Source organism: Ziziphus jujuba, chromosome 7, assembly GCF_031755915.1.
Source record: "Ziziphus jujuba cultivar Dongzao chromosome 7, ASM3175591v1".
Lineage (NCBI taxonomy): Eukaryota > Viridiplantae > Streptophyta > Magnoliopsida > Rosales > Rhamnaceae > Ziziphus > Ziziphus jujuba.
In genome coordinates this window covers 10,818,449-10,831,758 of record NC_083385.1, presented here as the reverse complement: position 1 = coordinate 10,831,758, position 13,310 = coordinate 10,818,449, and the positions used below count along the sequence as shown (strand labels likewise).

General features: G+C 34.1%; 3 protein-coding genes and 2 non-coding genes across 6 annotated transcripts; all 5 read left to right on the top strand.

Moving 5' to 3' along the window:
• Nucleotides 1–734: 734 nt before the first annotated feature.
• Nucleotides 735–824, top strand: LOC112492675 (small nucleolar RNA SNOR75). Its single transcript, XR_003057122.1, has one exon. It is a non-coding gene; the product is annotated as a small nucleolar RNA SNOR75 (small nucleolar RNA).
• Nucleotides 825–941: 117 nt separating this feature from the next.
• LOC112492662 (small nucleolar RNA Z105) lies at nucleotides 942–1,011 on the top strand. The gene has a single exon (XR_003057109.1). It is a non-coding gene; the product is annotated as a small nucleolar RNA Z105 (small nucleolar RNA).
• A 2,456-nt stretch (nucleotides 1,012–3,467) lies between these two features.
• LOC107424756 (oxygen-evolving enhancer protein 1, chloroplastic) lies at nucleotides 3,468–5,093 on the top strand. The gene is made up of 2 exons (XM_016034615.4): nucleotides 3,468–3,791; nucleotides 4,133–5,093. Exons 1-2 carry the CDS (start codon nucleotides 3,552–3,554, stop codon nucleotides 4,889–4,891), a joined length of 999 nt encoding a protein of 332 aa, XP_015890101.2. The 5' UTR covers nucleotides 3,468–3,551; the 3' UTR covers nucleotides 4,892–5,093.
• Nucleotides 5,094–7,654: 2,561 nt separating this feature from the next.
• LOC107424738 (CASP-like protein ARALYDRAFT_485429) lies at nucleotides 7,655–10,457 on the top strand. The gene is made up of 3 exons (XM_016034597.3): nucleotides 7,655–8,177; nucleotides 9,424–9,556; nucleotides 9,664–10,457. The coding sequence occupies exons 1-3, from the start codon at nucleotides 8,047–8,049 to the stop codon at nucleotides 9,856–9,858; spliced, it is 459 nt and encodes a 152-aa protein (XP_015890083.1). The 5' UTR covers nucleotides 7,655–8,046; the 3' UTR covers nucleotides 9,859–10,457.
• A 606-nt stretch (nucleotides 10,458–11,063) lies between these two features.
• LOC107424733 (pentatricopeptide repeat-containing protein At2g22410, mitochondrial-like) lies at nucleotides 11,064–13,310 on the top strand. Of its 2 annotated transcripts, XM_025076192.3 has the most exons (2): nucleotides 11,064–11,556; nucleotides 11,704–13,310. In XM_025076192.3, the coding sequence occupies exons 1-2, from the start codon at nucleotides 11,251–11,253 to the stop codon at nucleotides 13,264–13,266; spliced, it is 1,869 nt and encodes a 622-aa protein (XP_024931960.3). In that variant the 5' UTR covers nucleotides 11,064–11,250; the 3' UTR covers nucleotides 13,267–13,310. The 2 variants fall into 2 exon arrangements, with proteins under 2 accessions (XP_024931960.3, XP_015890080.3); XM_016034594.4 differs by having other exon boundaries at nucleotides 11,066–13,310.

The following is a 13,310-nucleotide window of genomic DNA, read 5'->3' as shown; positions in this document are numbered from 1 at the left end:
CATGATCTAAAAATAAAATATTTTTTTTTATAAAAGTTCTAACAATAATATATTAGTAGGCAGCCCATGGCAGCTAGTTCCATGATCTGAAAATTGGAACTTTCTTTGCAGAACCCAACAATGGTTAAAATTTCAGTGTACCAAGTATCTAACCGTTCAAGATCTTATACTTGAATGAAAAAGAAAACTGAACTAGTATTATATTTACATTACATTGAGCATCCTAATTCATAAGGTTATCATATATGTGGACCTTTTTTTTTTTTTTCTTTTTTTTTCTTTTTTTTTTTTTCCCTAAAGGATGGCGAATTAATAATTTGAAAAAAATTTATTTAATTTTATTTTGGTGAGGTGTATAAAGTTGAGTCTGTGGACATGTACCGTCATCTAAAATTCGCCTCAATTTGAAACACAGTAATTGGAGCCCACATCATAAGGCCCATATTGTAAGAGCCCATATTTTCTGGCCCAGGAAGGACTAGAGAGAAGAGCTCAAAAACCCTAACCCTAAAACAGCCTCTGGCCTATATAAAAGCAACAAACGGCCTCCATCTCTGTCGAAGTTCTTTCTCTGTTCTGTATTGATGGTTGAGCTAATCATGTTGGCTATTGATGATTGTTAAAGGTCTCAAGCAATCGTTTTTATTTTGTTTTTTTAATTCTGTTATTCGTGTCTTTTTGTTCCTATTGTGGACTATCTCTTTTTTGTGTATGGTGATTTGGGTGGGGAGTTTTCTCGGTGATGATCAAATAACGATGACGAGTCCGATTTATTTCCATTCTTTAAAACCCTGACGACAAATCGAGGCATTTGTCTGAGAGATATTCATCCTCCACCCATTCTCTTCTGAATTCGTATTTACTTAATATATTTTTCTTCTAATTTTTTATTTTTTATTTTAAAAATTGTTTTTTTGGTTTTAGTATTTGAGATAAATTTTCAGGCATAATGATGAAGCTTGTTGTCTGAGATTTCTTGTGATGATCAAATCAACCTCCTACTCATACTGAATGCCTGAATGAAACTGTTTTCTAATTTATTGAAATATTTGTATGGTAAGTTTTTAGCTTTTTCGATTTTAATACAACAAAGTTAAAGATTTTTGGTTTTTTTTGTTACTGTAATTTGAAATCTTTTTATTCTTGTTTTAAATTTAGAGATAAGGATGATGTAGCGATGATGAGAAGAAGCAACTCAAATATAGCCTGAGGAGCATCGATGATACTGTTTCAAGCACTTTTGAGCTGATCTCTCTTATCTCTCACTGACATAGTTTTTCTCACATGGCATGACATGGTTTTTATTTGCTCTCTCTTTTGTACCATGAGTAACAATTAGAAGCTAAAAGAAAATAAATAAATAAACACATAACTACTGAATTAATTAAAAAAAAGAAAAAACCGAAAACCAAAAAAAATGACTAAAATTTGTTTCGTTGAATTGTTTTTGCTCTCAAAATTGGGTAAAATTATGGAGAAAATTGAGCTAAATGGTAAGAGAACAAAAAGTAGGATGGTCCTTGAGTTGCATGGACTCTAAACACATTACGCTTGCGAATTATAAGTTTGTGCACAGTTAGGGAAAACTAAATTATTTTCAAAATATTTAATTCTTAAAATCAAATGCTATTTAGATGATTTCTTTTTATATTTGATTTTTAAATTATTAAAAATTTTATGTTTGATTTTAAATTATTAAAATTTTTAATGATATGTGTCAATAATTAAAAAAATATATCAGAAAAATATTCTTAAATAAAAAAAAGTTTGAAAAATAATTTTAAATTTAAAAATTCTTTATGATTTATAAAATTCTAAAAGTGGGCAAATCTCATAATCAACCTGTTCAAGCCCACTAATTCAAATTGTTTAGAACGATTTGGATTAAATTTCTTTTATATAGATTAGATTGGTCACAAATATTACAAAACTATCGATTTGAATTGGATTTCGAGTTAGAAATGTCATAACAATCCAACCTAATCCTAATTGGATAATTAAAACAATTATATATATAATGAGTTTTTTTATATGTAAATTTATTTATTTGTTATCATTATTAGTTTATATCACCTTATAGTCTATGCTGAATTTTCTTTAAACAAATAAATGTTTGATTGAAAAAAATATTTGATTTTTAAAATGTGATAGTTGAAAGATGTAAAAATAGATAATAAAAATTTATAATAAAAACTCAATTGTAATGAATGGAATTTCTAATTTTAGATCAACAAAACTAATGGTTGATTAGCCTTTTTTGGTCATGAATTTTGAATAACAAACCGATGGATGTTTATGTGATATATATATATATATATATATAATCGGTCTAGGTTGATTTGACTTAGATTAGATTGAGTAAATTGAAAAGTTTAATTTAGATTAGATTTTAACACAAAAACGAACAAAGCTTATCCATGTCTACTTTTAATATTTAAAATGAATTTAATAAGAGTTTTTTTTGCATTTTTTGCAAAAATAATTTTAGAAGATACATCTAAAATATAATGAAATTACACTCAAACCCCTTAATATTGTTTTGTTGCAAATACATTCAATATAACAAGTATTCAAATGCTGGTTAGCTGTCAAATTAGATTTTAAAAATTAATTTACGAATTAAAAAAACGAAGGATTGAGGATAACAAACGGTGATTGTTCAAGCCCCCCTCTCAAGATAATATATATATATATATATATATAAATAAATATTAGGAAATTAAAAAGATGGCAATCGGTAACTGGTCTTGTGTGCCTTTAATGGGCTTGGTGAGACATCTCGTTGGGTCCTGCACGGTGTGCAACACTGCCTGAAAATGGTACGATATTTCAGCGTTTTTAATCTTTTTGATCGAGATTCGACGGTATCAAAGTTACATATAGGATGTAAAGCCTTTATTCCAGTTAGAACCAAGATGTCATGGGCTCATGAGTCACAACCTATAAAGAAACTGTTACAACATAGAACAGAACCATGGCTATTTTGTTTTAGTTCAATGGTAATTAGTCGATTGTAATTGGCATTAGGGCAAGACAACAACAATTCTATCTAATCCTATTTTAACAAATAGTAGTCTTATAATATGGGAGACTTGCCGATGCAAGAATAGGTCTACACCCTTTGTTCATATGAAAAGTGGGCTTACACTGAATGTACATGTTTGTTCCATGTTAGAATCACATTCCTGATATTTTTCTAATAAAATATTCAAGCCAAAAATTAGACGCAGATTACATAGTGGTCAAAGAGGCAAGACTGCACCAGAACCACACATCTGATGACCTGAGGGTGCAAAAAAGTGAAATAGGGAACACAGAGTAAGAGCCAACAAGAGTATCTTTATCCCATTTGAGAAACTTGCCACGTGGCAATCAATGAAACCGAGTGTATTAGCTATAACCAGCCAATGGGAGAAAACCTTATCCTATCCGTTATCTTACATTAGATTCACCCAATGCCACCAAATAATTGTCCATTCTTCACTCTCCCCACACAATTTCCTCTTCCAAATACTCTCTTGCTTCCAATCTCACTGCCATAAACACCAACCATGGCAGCCTCATTACAAGCCGCGGCTACTCTGATGCAGCCGACGAAGCTCGGCGTCTCATCCCGTTCCACCACGCAGCTTAGGTCCTCCCAAAGCGTTTCCAAGGCTTTCGGCGTTGAATCATCCGGTGCTAGACTCACCTGCTCTCTTCAAGCCGATCTTAAGGACTTCGCTCAGAAGTGCGTCGACGCCTCCAAAATCGCCGGCTTTGCTCTTGCCACTTCTGCCCTCGTTGTCTCGGTACGATCTTTAATTTCTTCCATTCTTTCCTGCTTCAGTAATTAGTACCAAATAAAAAAAAGAAAAAAAAGAAAATTAAGATCGATCGTCAATAAAAAAAAAAAAAAAAACTCTTTTCTTTTTATCTCTGTTTGTTTGTTGGATGAATTTGAATGCACAGTTTTAATATTCACCATGCGTATACATAATTAGATATTCTTTTGTTTATATACCCGTAATTTGTGATCTTAAAAGTACAATTACATAGAAATAAAACAATCAGTTAATTTATTAACACGGTTTGTTAAGTGATAATTAATCAATTCGTTATTATTTCAAAGCTGGGGCTTAATTTTTGGTAGGGAGCAAGTGCAGAAGGAGTTCCAAAGAGGCTAACCTACGACGAAATCCAGAGCAAGACATACCTAGAAGTAAAAGGAACAGGGACAGCCAACCAATGCCCAACCATCGATGGAGGAGTGGATTCATTCGCCTTCAAACCAGGCAAATACAACGCCAAGAAGTTCTGCTTGGAACCCACATCGTTCACGGTCAAAGCAGAGGGTGTCAACAAGAACGCCCCACCTGAATTCCAAAACACCAAGCTCATGACCCGCTTGACCTACACCCTCGACGAGATCGAGGGACCTTTCGAGGTCTCAAACGACGGCTCTTTGAAGTTCGAGGAGAAAGACGGCATCGACTACGCCGCCGTCACCGTCCAGCTTCCCGGTGGAGAGCGCGTGCCGTTCCTTTTCACCATCAAACAGCTTGTGGCATCCGGCAAACCGGACAGCTTTAGTGGAGAATTCTTGGTGCCATCGTACCGTGGTTCGTCTTTCTTGGACCCAAAGGGAAGAGGTGGATCGACTGGTTATGACAATGCCGTTGCATTGCCTGCCGGTGGAAGAGGAGACGAGGAGGAACTTGTTAAGGAAAACATCAAGAACACTGCCTCGTCGACGGGGAAGATCACTTTGAGTGTCACCAAGAGCAAGCCCGAGACCGGAGAGGTCATCGGAGTGTTTGAGAGTCTTCAGCCTTCCGATACTGATTTGGGTGCGAAAGTTCCCAAGGATGTGAAGATTCAGGGTGTTTGGTATGCTCAGCTTGAGTCGTAGAGCTTTTTTAAATTAATCACTGCATGTATGTATTTTGTTGTTTGTTTTCGGATTTTTGTTATAATTTGAAGTTGCAAAAGCTGCTTAGAAAAAAACCTTTTGTTTCTAAAACCAAAATGGAGAAGCGCTAAGATCCGATCATTATTATCTTGTTGTATATTATTATGGTTTTTTATTACTATTATCAATTAATGTTTCGAAATTTCAAAGCTCCCTCTAATGTGTCTTTTGCGTGCAGACGGAGCATGTACACGCACAAGCATTGATTTCTTATTTAACTTGCATGAAAATTATGTTTCCAACTGTTACGGTGATAAAATAATAATAAACTTATTATGTCACGTCCAAGAAATATTATTAAATTTTAGAAATATATACATGAATAGCAATTTTCAGTGGTACTTAATAAAGTTATAACTTGTTATGTAAAAGTTTTATTCCTTATCAATTTCATTTAAATAAACTTTAGGTGATGTTTGATTATTTCATATGCTAATTATAGTTTTTTAAACATTTTAAATAACTATAAATTTGAATTTGATATTTATATTTTTTTAATTTTATAATAAATTTAGATGCCAAGCATATTTTAACCACTCCTAACATTTAAATTTATCTTTTAAGCAAAAAAAATAAAAAATTTAAATTTATCTTGTTTATAAAAAGCGTCTTGTAATCCATTTTTTTAGACTTCCATTTCTCAAATTTCCAAAACTCAACGCACAAGTACATTTCTATTCAAAGTCGGGTTGTCTAGGGGCATACTAAAGTCTCATTGACTGGCCTGGTTTTATGTAGGAGTTAAAGATGTAATTTTAGCCACGAAGCAACTGGCTTTCAATTATTATTATCATCATTTTCTTTGTTGCTTGTTCTCTTTTTTTTTTTTTTTTTTTCTTTATTTTATACGGATATTTAAAAAAAAAAAAAAAAAGATAATCTAAGATTGTCCTCTTGAAGTAAAATGCATGAAGGATGGTATATCCAAATGTAAATTTGTTTTTAAGATACTACGAGCTAATTGCTTTTCCAAAATTTGTTTTATTTATTTATTATTAATTTTTTTTTTTGGATGAGTGATAAATCCATATAATCCGGTTCTTATTGTATGTAACCATATTCAATTCATAAAAGTCGGTGACAAGTAGGGGACCACCAGCCCTCAAATACTTGAATATTTCCATAAATTTAGTTTAGGGGACATCATTGTATTTGAAAGATATTTTTGAAGGCAATGGTAATTATATATGAAATTTAAATGAATTTTAAATTTTAAATAAGAATTTATCTGCTATAAGTGGAAGTTAAACTGAAACGAACTTTTTCTTCTTCTTTTTTTTTTTTTTTTTAAATCTCAGATGAGAACCTTTAATTAACTTTCAACAAAAGTTAAAAAAGCTAATTAAATTAATAAAATTCAGCTTTTAATCATATAGATACCAATAATTGCTAGAAAAGAAAGAAAATTTAGGTTGAGTATGTTATAAAACAATTTTACTTATTTTCCAATGTAAAAAAATACAATTTTCAAAGGAATACTGTATAAAATTTAAGAAAATAATATATTTTCCTTAAAAGAAACCAAAATGGATACCATTTAATTTTTTTGAGAGGGGCACTTCCTATTATCTTGAAGAAATTATTAAACAAAAAAAATATATGAATATTTTTTTTATAAAATAATAAAAAAAAAATTGAGGGCCCCCCTGGGCCTGGGCTTATATACTGGATCCGTCATTATTTGATTTTTGTGCCTATTTCTTTACCAAAGTTTAGCCATGTTAGTTAGTGCGGGATGTTTGACTGGTGAAGATTTGTTGCAAAAAGTGGAGTTCCGTAGCAGAAGTCCAATGATAATTTTTTTTATTTTTTATTTATTTATTTATTTATTTTTTTGGTTTCATGCTCAATGCTCATTAATTTATTTATGAGCTTCTTAACAAAGCACGCAAGATTCCAACTTTCACCAATATTTTAAACTGGGGGTGGACAACTTTGAAAGGAATTGGTTCCAATTCATTGGCTTAAAATGGACCTTGACATCCTCAAAAATTAATTTTATATAAAGAATAATTGAAATGGTAATCTGTTTACATGTACCAGTCATTTCTTATTGAACGAAACAAACAAATATATACTATGGAAACGAAATAGAAGAATATTACATTGAGTTGGAACTTGGAATATATTTATATTCATATTGCTGGAAATTTAGGATTATTTTTTGTCATTAGGACCTTTATTTCACCCTCCCCGCTTGTCATTATGTTCTATTAGGAGCAGGTTGACAAGTATTATTTTTCATTTTGTTAAATATATTAAAATATTACAAATATTAATGTTATATTCGAAGAACAAATCAATGACCTTTTTACTATCAATAAAAAAAAAAATTATTCTCCACCAAACAAACAATATAGACGTCCCCAGATGTCAAAACTCCGCAACGTAGAGACCTTGCTACCGACTTTGAAATCAGCATCCCCAAACGAAGAATAACAACAAATTTTCTTCATTAACTAACAATAAAAATCCTTAAAATGAGCTTCTGTTTCAACAAAACAGAGTGGGATGGTGCTGTTATGGATCGAAATATTTATTTTGTTTGCTTATTTTCTCGTTAACCAAAAGCCCAAGTGTGTGACTTTCTCTTTGGATCATTAACCTTTGGAGTCAATTCCATTTAATTAAGAATAAATAATTAAATAAATAAATGAATAATTTAATTCCCTGTATAATACAGGAGGCAGAGGACCACATAGCCATAAGCCAGTACCCGGCCAGAGCAACCAACATAACCACTCAAAAGACTTAGCGAGAAGATGCCAAAATCGGCGTAGCCATTACGTCCCTTTCACTGTTTCCTTCCCAATAAAATTCCTTTTTTTTTTGGCCCCCCTACAAAATCCACCGGAAAATCGAGAAGACTTATTTGCTTACCATTATTGTTTCTCTAAATTCCTTATTTTTCTTTGTCACTTCCTATAATTAGGTGGAATTTCATTTTCCTCCCCTGTTATTATTATTTGTTTTTTTCCCCATTTGCTCATTTCTTACTTTTTCTTGATTGATGGCGGATTTGGGTGTGTGGCTGATGAAGAGAATTCAGTTGCAATTACCATGACGAGTTCTTGCCCAGAAGATTGCATGCAACAATGGACGAACTTCCAGGGTCAATGGGCACGAGCGCCAGTTTGGCCCTTCGCTTGGGGCAGACCATTTTCGCCTCTGCTTCTCTTCTCTTTATGTGCTTGGACGTCGAGTTCTACAGCTATACAGCTTTCTGGTATTCTCAATTTTCCTTTAGCTTTGACCTTTTCTTTTTTGTTCAATTTGATTCGACCCTTTTTTGAATCTATTCTGTTTTTTTCTATGCCCATCTCCTTGTTTCTGGATTTTGATTGGAATTCGTTTTGTAAATTGGCTGGATTATATGGTTTTGTTTGTTCTCTCTGTTTTTTCCAATTGTTGTGAGAAATCGACCGACTAATGCCCATCCCATATGAAGGGTAATGATTGTATTGTTCATAAGATGATTAAATTGGGTTTAGTTGTCGGAGAATTTCCAAGCCAACATTTTGTTCTCTCTTTGTTGAAGAAAGCAACCATCTTTAATCACTAGTTGCTTTTAAATTGTATCTTAATAAAGCGTCTATGACTATATTGTCACTTTGCATTGAATAGATGTGTATGAGTAGACTATATTGAATCTGGTTTAAGAATCCACCAGAGTAGACTACTGAGAAGACAACTCAGTTAGCTCTCTTCAAAATTTGAAGTTTACATTTATTTCTTTTGTTTTGTTTATTGTTAATGATATAAGATCTTTGGCATTGCTTTGTCATTAATTTCCCTATCATCTTTCTGGTAGAATTGGAAGGTTGATCTGAATCATGAAGATGTGTGTGTGCCGAGGTGCTAATACATAGAAGAATAGAGAACTCGCCCTTCGCAAAAGAAAGAAAAACATTACAAAAAAATAATAAAATAAAAGAGAGAGAGAGAGAAGGAAGGGTGAAAATGTTGGGAAGTACTACCACTTCAATACTAAGAAGTCTGAGTTTTCACTAACCCAACAAGTAGTAAAGACAATCTTGAAAGTCATTTACTCTCATCTGCTTTAAAAGTAATTTGTTTTTCATAAAGTGAATCTGCATTGCTATTGTTTAGGTGTATTAAAGCCGTTGATGATTTGTAATGAGATTTGTAATCCTAAACCTGTTTCATTCCTGTGATAAGGTTGATTTCTTTACCAAACGTGCTGCATATGCAATTGCTACTCCCTAAGCATATTCTTAGATTTGTCTAGGCTGTGAAAACTGTTGGCCTGAATACGATCTTCTTAGAAAAGCAACTCTATCGATAAAAGTAATATGAAGTATTAGATTTTAAGAATGACCAAACTTTTGTCTAATCTCATTATTTTGAACTTGCAAAAGTGAAAGAGATTTCATTAGATTAGAGTATAGAGTTACTGCAATATTTTATTATTCATTTCATTAAATTACCAGTGCATCATGTTTATTTTGCAGCTATTTGGTGACAGTTATGGGTTTAGTAGTTCCGTGGAGCATGACATTGGTAGTGGTGGATGCCTACTCTGTTTTTGTTAAATGTTTACCCCGTCAACCAAAAATTGTAATAATTCTCATTCTGGGAGATTGGGTATGTGAAATTTCATATATTAAGAAAAATTATCATTGATTCTTTTTTTTCATAAATCTAATGTGTGTCTATAAGTTTATATATGTTATGTTTTTGCTCTACCACAGGTTTTGTCGTATCTTTCACTTGCTGCGGCCTGCTCAACAGCTAGTGTCACAGATGTTCTGCTTGATGCTGGTGCATCCTACTGCCCTGCAAAGTTATGTAGTAGATATCAATTGTCTGCTGCAATGGCTTTCTTGTCATGGTTTCTCTCATTAGCTTCTTCTTTATTCAATTTTTGGCTTCTCCCTTCTTTGTAAACATCTGGCTGGCCGTTTTCGTCTTTAGAATATGAAATGCGTAAGAATTTGAGAGAAATCATTTTCTCTCGAACCATGATTTGTTCCATACATCAATTTTGGATCATACAATTGGGATTGTGAAATGAAGCCCACAGCTAAAGCAAGTTTAGACTTGCCACAGCTTCTTTTCCATCGGTACGAACAGAAATTATATGAACCCTTCTTTGTCACTGTAAATGGTAAGATTCAAACATGGAATCTTTACTGTCCTTCATAAATGTGATTACACAGCTCATCGGCCAAATTGGCAAGAAGCCAACATACCTGGGGACTTACTTGGTGCTGATGAAAAGACTTGTGATGTTCCTGCAATGGATGATGGCCCGATACAAGGTTGCCCCCAAATGATTTGTTTTCACATATGACTGTCTGTATTGTATGTTCGATACAAACAAAAATGCAACTGAAGTATTTCTGATAGATGTATATAGTGGTCATGTAATTAGTACTATATTGTTAATTGTTACCAACTCAATAATTCCATCTTCTTGAACTTCTAAGCTGGAAAATTTGTTGGTAAAGCTTACATAAAGTTATCTGTTTCCCTGAATTCTATTTATTAAGTTTGGAAACCCATGAGCAGGAACTAAATCATTTTCCTACTTGTTGGAAGCTCGAAACTTGCGTTTCAACAGGAATGACATAGAGGTCTTGATCGACCTCATGACGGTTTTGACAAAATACTGCAGTCCTTGCGGCTGAATGGAATGGTAACGCGACCAAAGAAAGGTTAGCACGGTACCATCCACCAACTACTCTGCTACAGCACCAGTTCTGCTTTGGTGAAAGATTTTAAAGACAGATGAAAAGAAAGATGTCATTTTTGCTGGGGCACAAATTTTAATGATCGCACAAACAAGAATGTTAACATATTCTATAATTTGAGTAAATTTTAGGTATTCCTAGGTCACTTTTTAAAGTCATATTTTAATCGGGAGTGGTGGTAGGATAACATGTCAGGCACAATATTGTATTATTTGATTCAATTAATTAGATGGGTAGTATTCCTCTTACCCACTCCACAAACATGGACATTAGCTGTTCTTTAATCTTTCTGGCAGACAATTAAAAGGATGTAGAGAATAATAATGAATTTCTGTTATAAGAACAATCACCCCCAAAAAAAAAAAAAAAAAAAAAGGGTAATTAGAAAAGCTAAAATCATAAAAACTGTAAATGATGGTCCAACTACTTCATATTATTATTTTTTCACCGCTCGCTCGCTAGGATCACCAAAATTATAGGAAAAAATGATAAAACAGTGATAACGTTCCTTTTCTTCATTTTTTCGAAAAACCGTTAAAATTTGGCGTTCCCTTGGAAGTGCAAACCAAATGCCTAACAACCACCATGTACGTAGCCCGCAAATGTCGGACCGTTGGTTCCCGCCTTAAGCACTCCTTTCACTTCCACTCTCTATTCGTCACTCTTCCTTCCATGCCCGCCACTTTGACCCACAAATTCAAGACTTCCACTCACCAAGACCTGCATTGTCTCCTGGAGAAATGCTCTTCCATGAGCGAACTGAAACAACTCCATGCCCAAATCATCATCCGCAGCCTGACCAATGAAAACCTGACTCTCGGAAAACTAATCTCTTTCTGCGCTGTTTCCGATGCTGGCGATCTCCGATATGCCCGACTGATATTTGACCAGGTTATTGAACCCAATAAGTTTATGTACAATTGTCTCATAAGGGGTTACTCAAATAGTGACGAACAAGTTAATTCTTTACTGCTCTATAGCAAAATGATTGCATCTGGACTTTCGCCCAATGAATTTACTCTTCCGTTTGTTCTTAAGGTTTGTGCTGGAAAATCTGCCTATTGGGATGCCGTTGTTGTTCATGGTCAGGCTGTGAAACTAGGATTTGGATCTCAAGTTTGTGTGCAGAATGCCCTCATCAATGTTTACGTTGTTTGCGGGCTAGTTCAATGTGCCCAGAAAGTGTTTGACGATATACCGGAGAAGACATTGGTTTCCTGGAATTCGATGTTTGGTGGGTATTCTAGAATTGGCTGTTGCAAGGAAGCCTTCTTATTGTTTCGAAAGATGAGAGAATTGCAGCTGGAGCCTGATAAATTCACGATGGTTAATTTACTTTCAGTTTGTTCGCATGGTTGTGATTTGGATTTGGGAAGATACGTGCATCATTATATCGAGGTTACTGGAATGGAGATCGATCAGATCGTGAAAAATTCCCTTTTGGATATGTATGTCAAATGTGGGAGTTTGCATTCTGCACAAACAGTCTTCGATAGAATGTCTGATAAAAATGTAGTTTCATGGACTTCCATCTGTAATGCATATGCTAAATCTGGGCTTGTTGAATTTGCCCAGGAATTTTTTAATAAGATGCCCCTGAAGAATGTGGTTTCCTGGAATACAATGATCTCATGTTTTGTTCGAGAAGGCAGATTCAAGGAAGCTTTGGATCTCTTCCACAAAATGCTTAGTACAAGTGTGGTTCCAGACGAGGCTACCCTGGTCTGCATTCTTTCAGCCTGCAGTCAAATCGGTGATTTAGTTACTGGAAAGGAAACCCACAAATATATATCCAATAGTAGTATAAAACCTAGTATAACTCTGCTTAACTCCCTTATGGACATGTATGCAAAATGTGGTGCCCTTGGAATTGCCATGAATCTCTTTCTTGAGATTCCAGAAAAGAATGTAGTGTCATGGAATGTTATCATTGGGGCACTTGCATTGCATGGTTGTGGACCAAAAGCGATTGGCATGTTTGAAGAGATGAAAACTGATGGAATCTGGCCAGATGAATTCACCTTCACCGGATTGCTTAGCGCGTGTAGTCACAGTGGTCTTGTGGACATGGGGCGATATTACTTTGACAGAATGACTTCTGTTTACAGTATTTCACCTGAAATTGAGCATTATGCCTGCATAATTGATCTTCTAGGGAGAGGGGGACACTTAGAAGAAGCAATTAGACTGATAGGAGAAATGCCAATGAAGCCAGATGTAGTAATATGGGGAGCTTTGCTTGGTGCTTGTAGGATTCATGCAAATGTAGAAATTGGAAAGCTTATTCTAAAACAGTTCCTGGAGTTAGAGCCACATACCTCTGGGTTATATGTGCTTCTCTCAAACATATTTTGTGAAGCTCAAAGATGGGAAGATGTAAAGAAGATTAGGAAACTGATGAAAGATGGTGGGGTCATTAAAACTAGAGCAATTAGCTTCATTGAAATTGATGGATGTGTGCATGAATTTATTGTTGAGGACAAAAGACATGTACTTTCAAGCTATATATACATCATGCTGGATCAATTAACAGATCATTTGAAGTCTACTGGGTGCTCAGCCGACCTTTCAAATATATTTCTGGATATACCACAAATGTAGCCTCGATGTATCAGTAAGTTCTAAACAAATAATTGTTTCAAACA

Excerpts from the sequence above, each read along its gene's own strand:
- LOC107424756 (XM_016034615.4), top strand. The coding sequence starts at position 3,552 with ATGGCAGCCTCATTACAAGCCGCGGCTACTCTGATGCAGCCGACGAAG. Across the intron at positions 3,792-4,132 it reads CTTCTGCCCTCGTTGTCTCG|GGAGCAAGTGCAGAAGGAGT; the intron begins GTACGATCTTTA and ends AATTTTTGGTAG.
- LOC107424738 (XM_016034597.3), top strand. The coding sequence starts at position 8,047 with ATGGACGAACTTCCAGGGTCAATGGGCACGAGCGCCAGTTTGGCCCTT. Across the intron at positions 8,178-9,423 it reads TACAGCTATACAGCTTTCTG|CTATTTGGTGACAGTTATGG; the intron begins GTATTCTCAATT and ends TTTATTTTGCAG. Across the intron at positions 9,557-9,663 it reads TTCTCATTCTGGGAGATTGG|GTTTTGTCGTATCTTTCACT; the intron begins GTATGTGAAATT and ends GCTCTACCACAG.
- LOC107424733 (XM_016034594.4), top strand. The coding sequence starts at position 11,251 with ATGTACGTAGCCCGCAAATGTCGGACCGTTGGTTCCCGCCTTAAGCAC.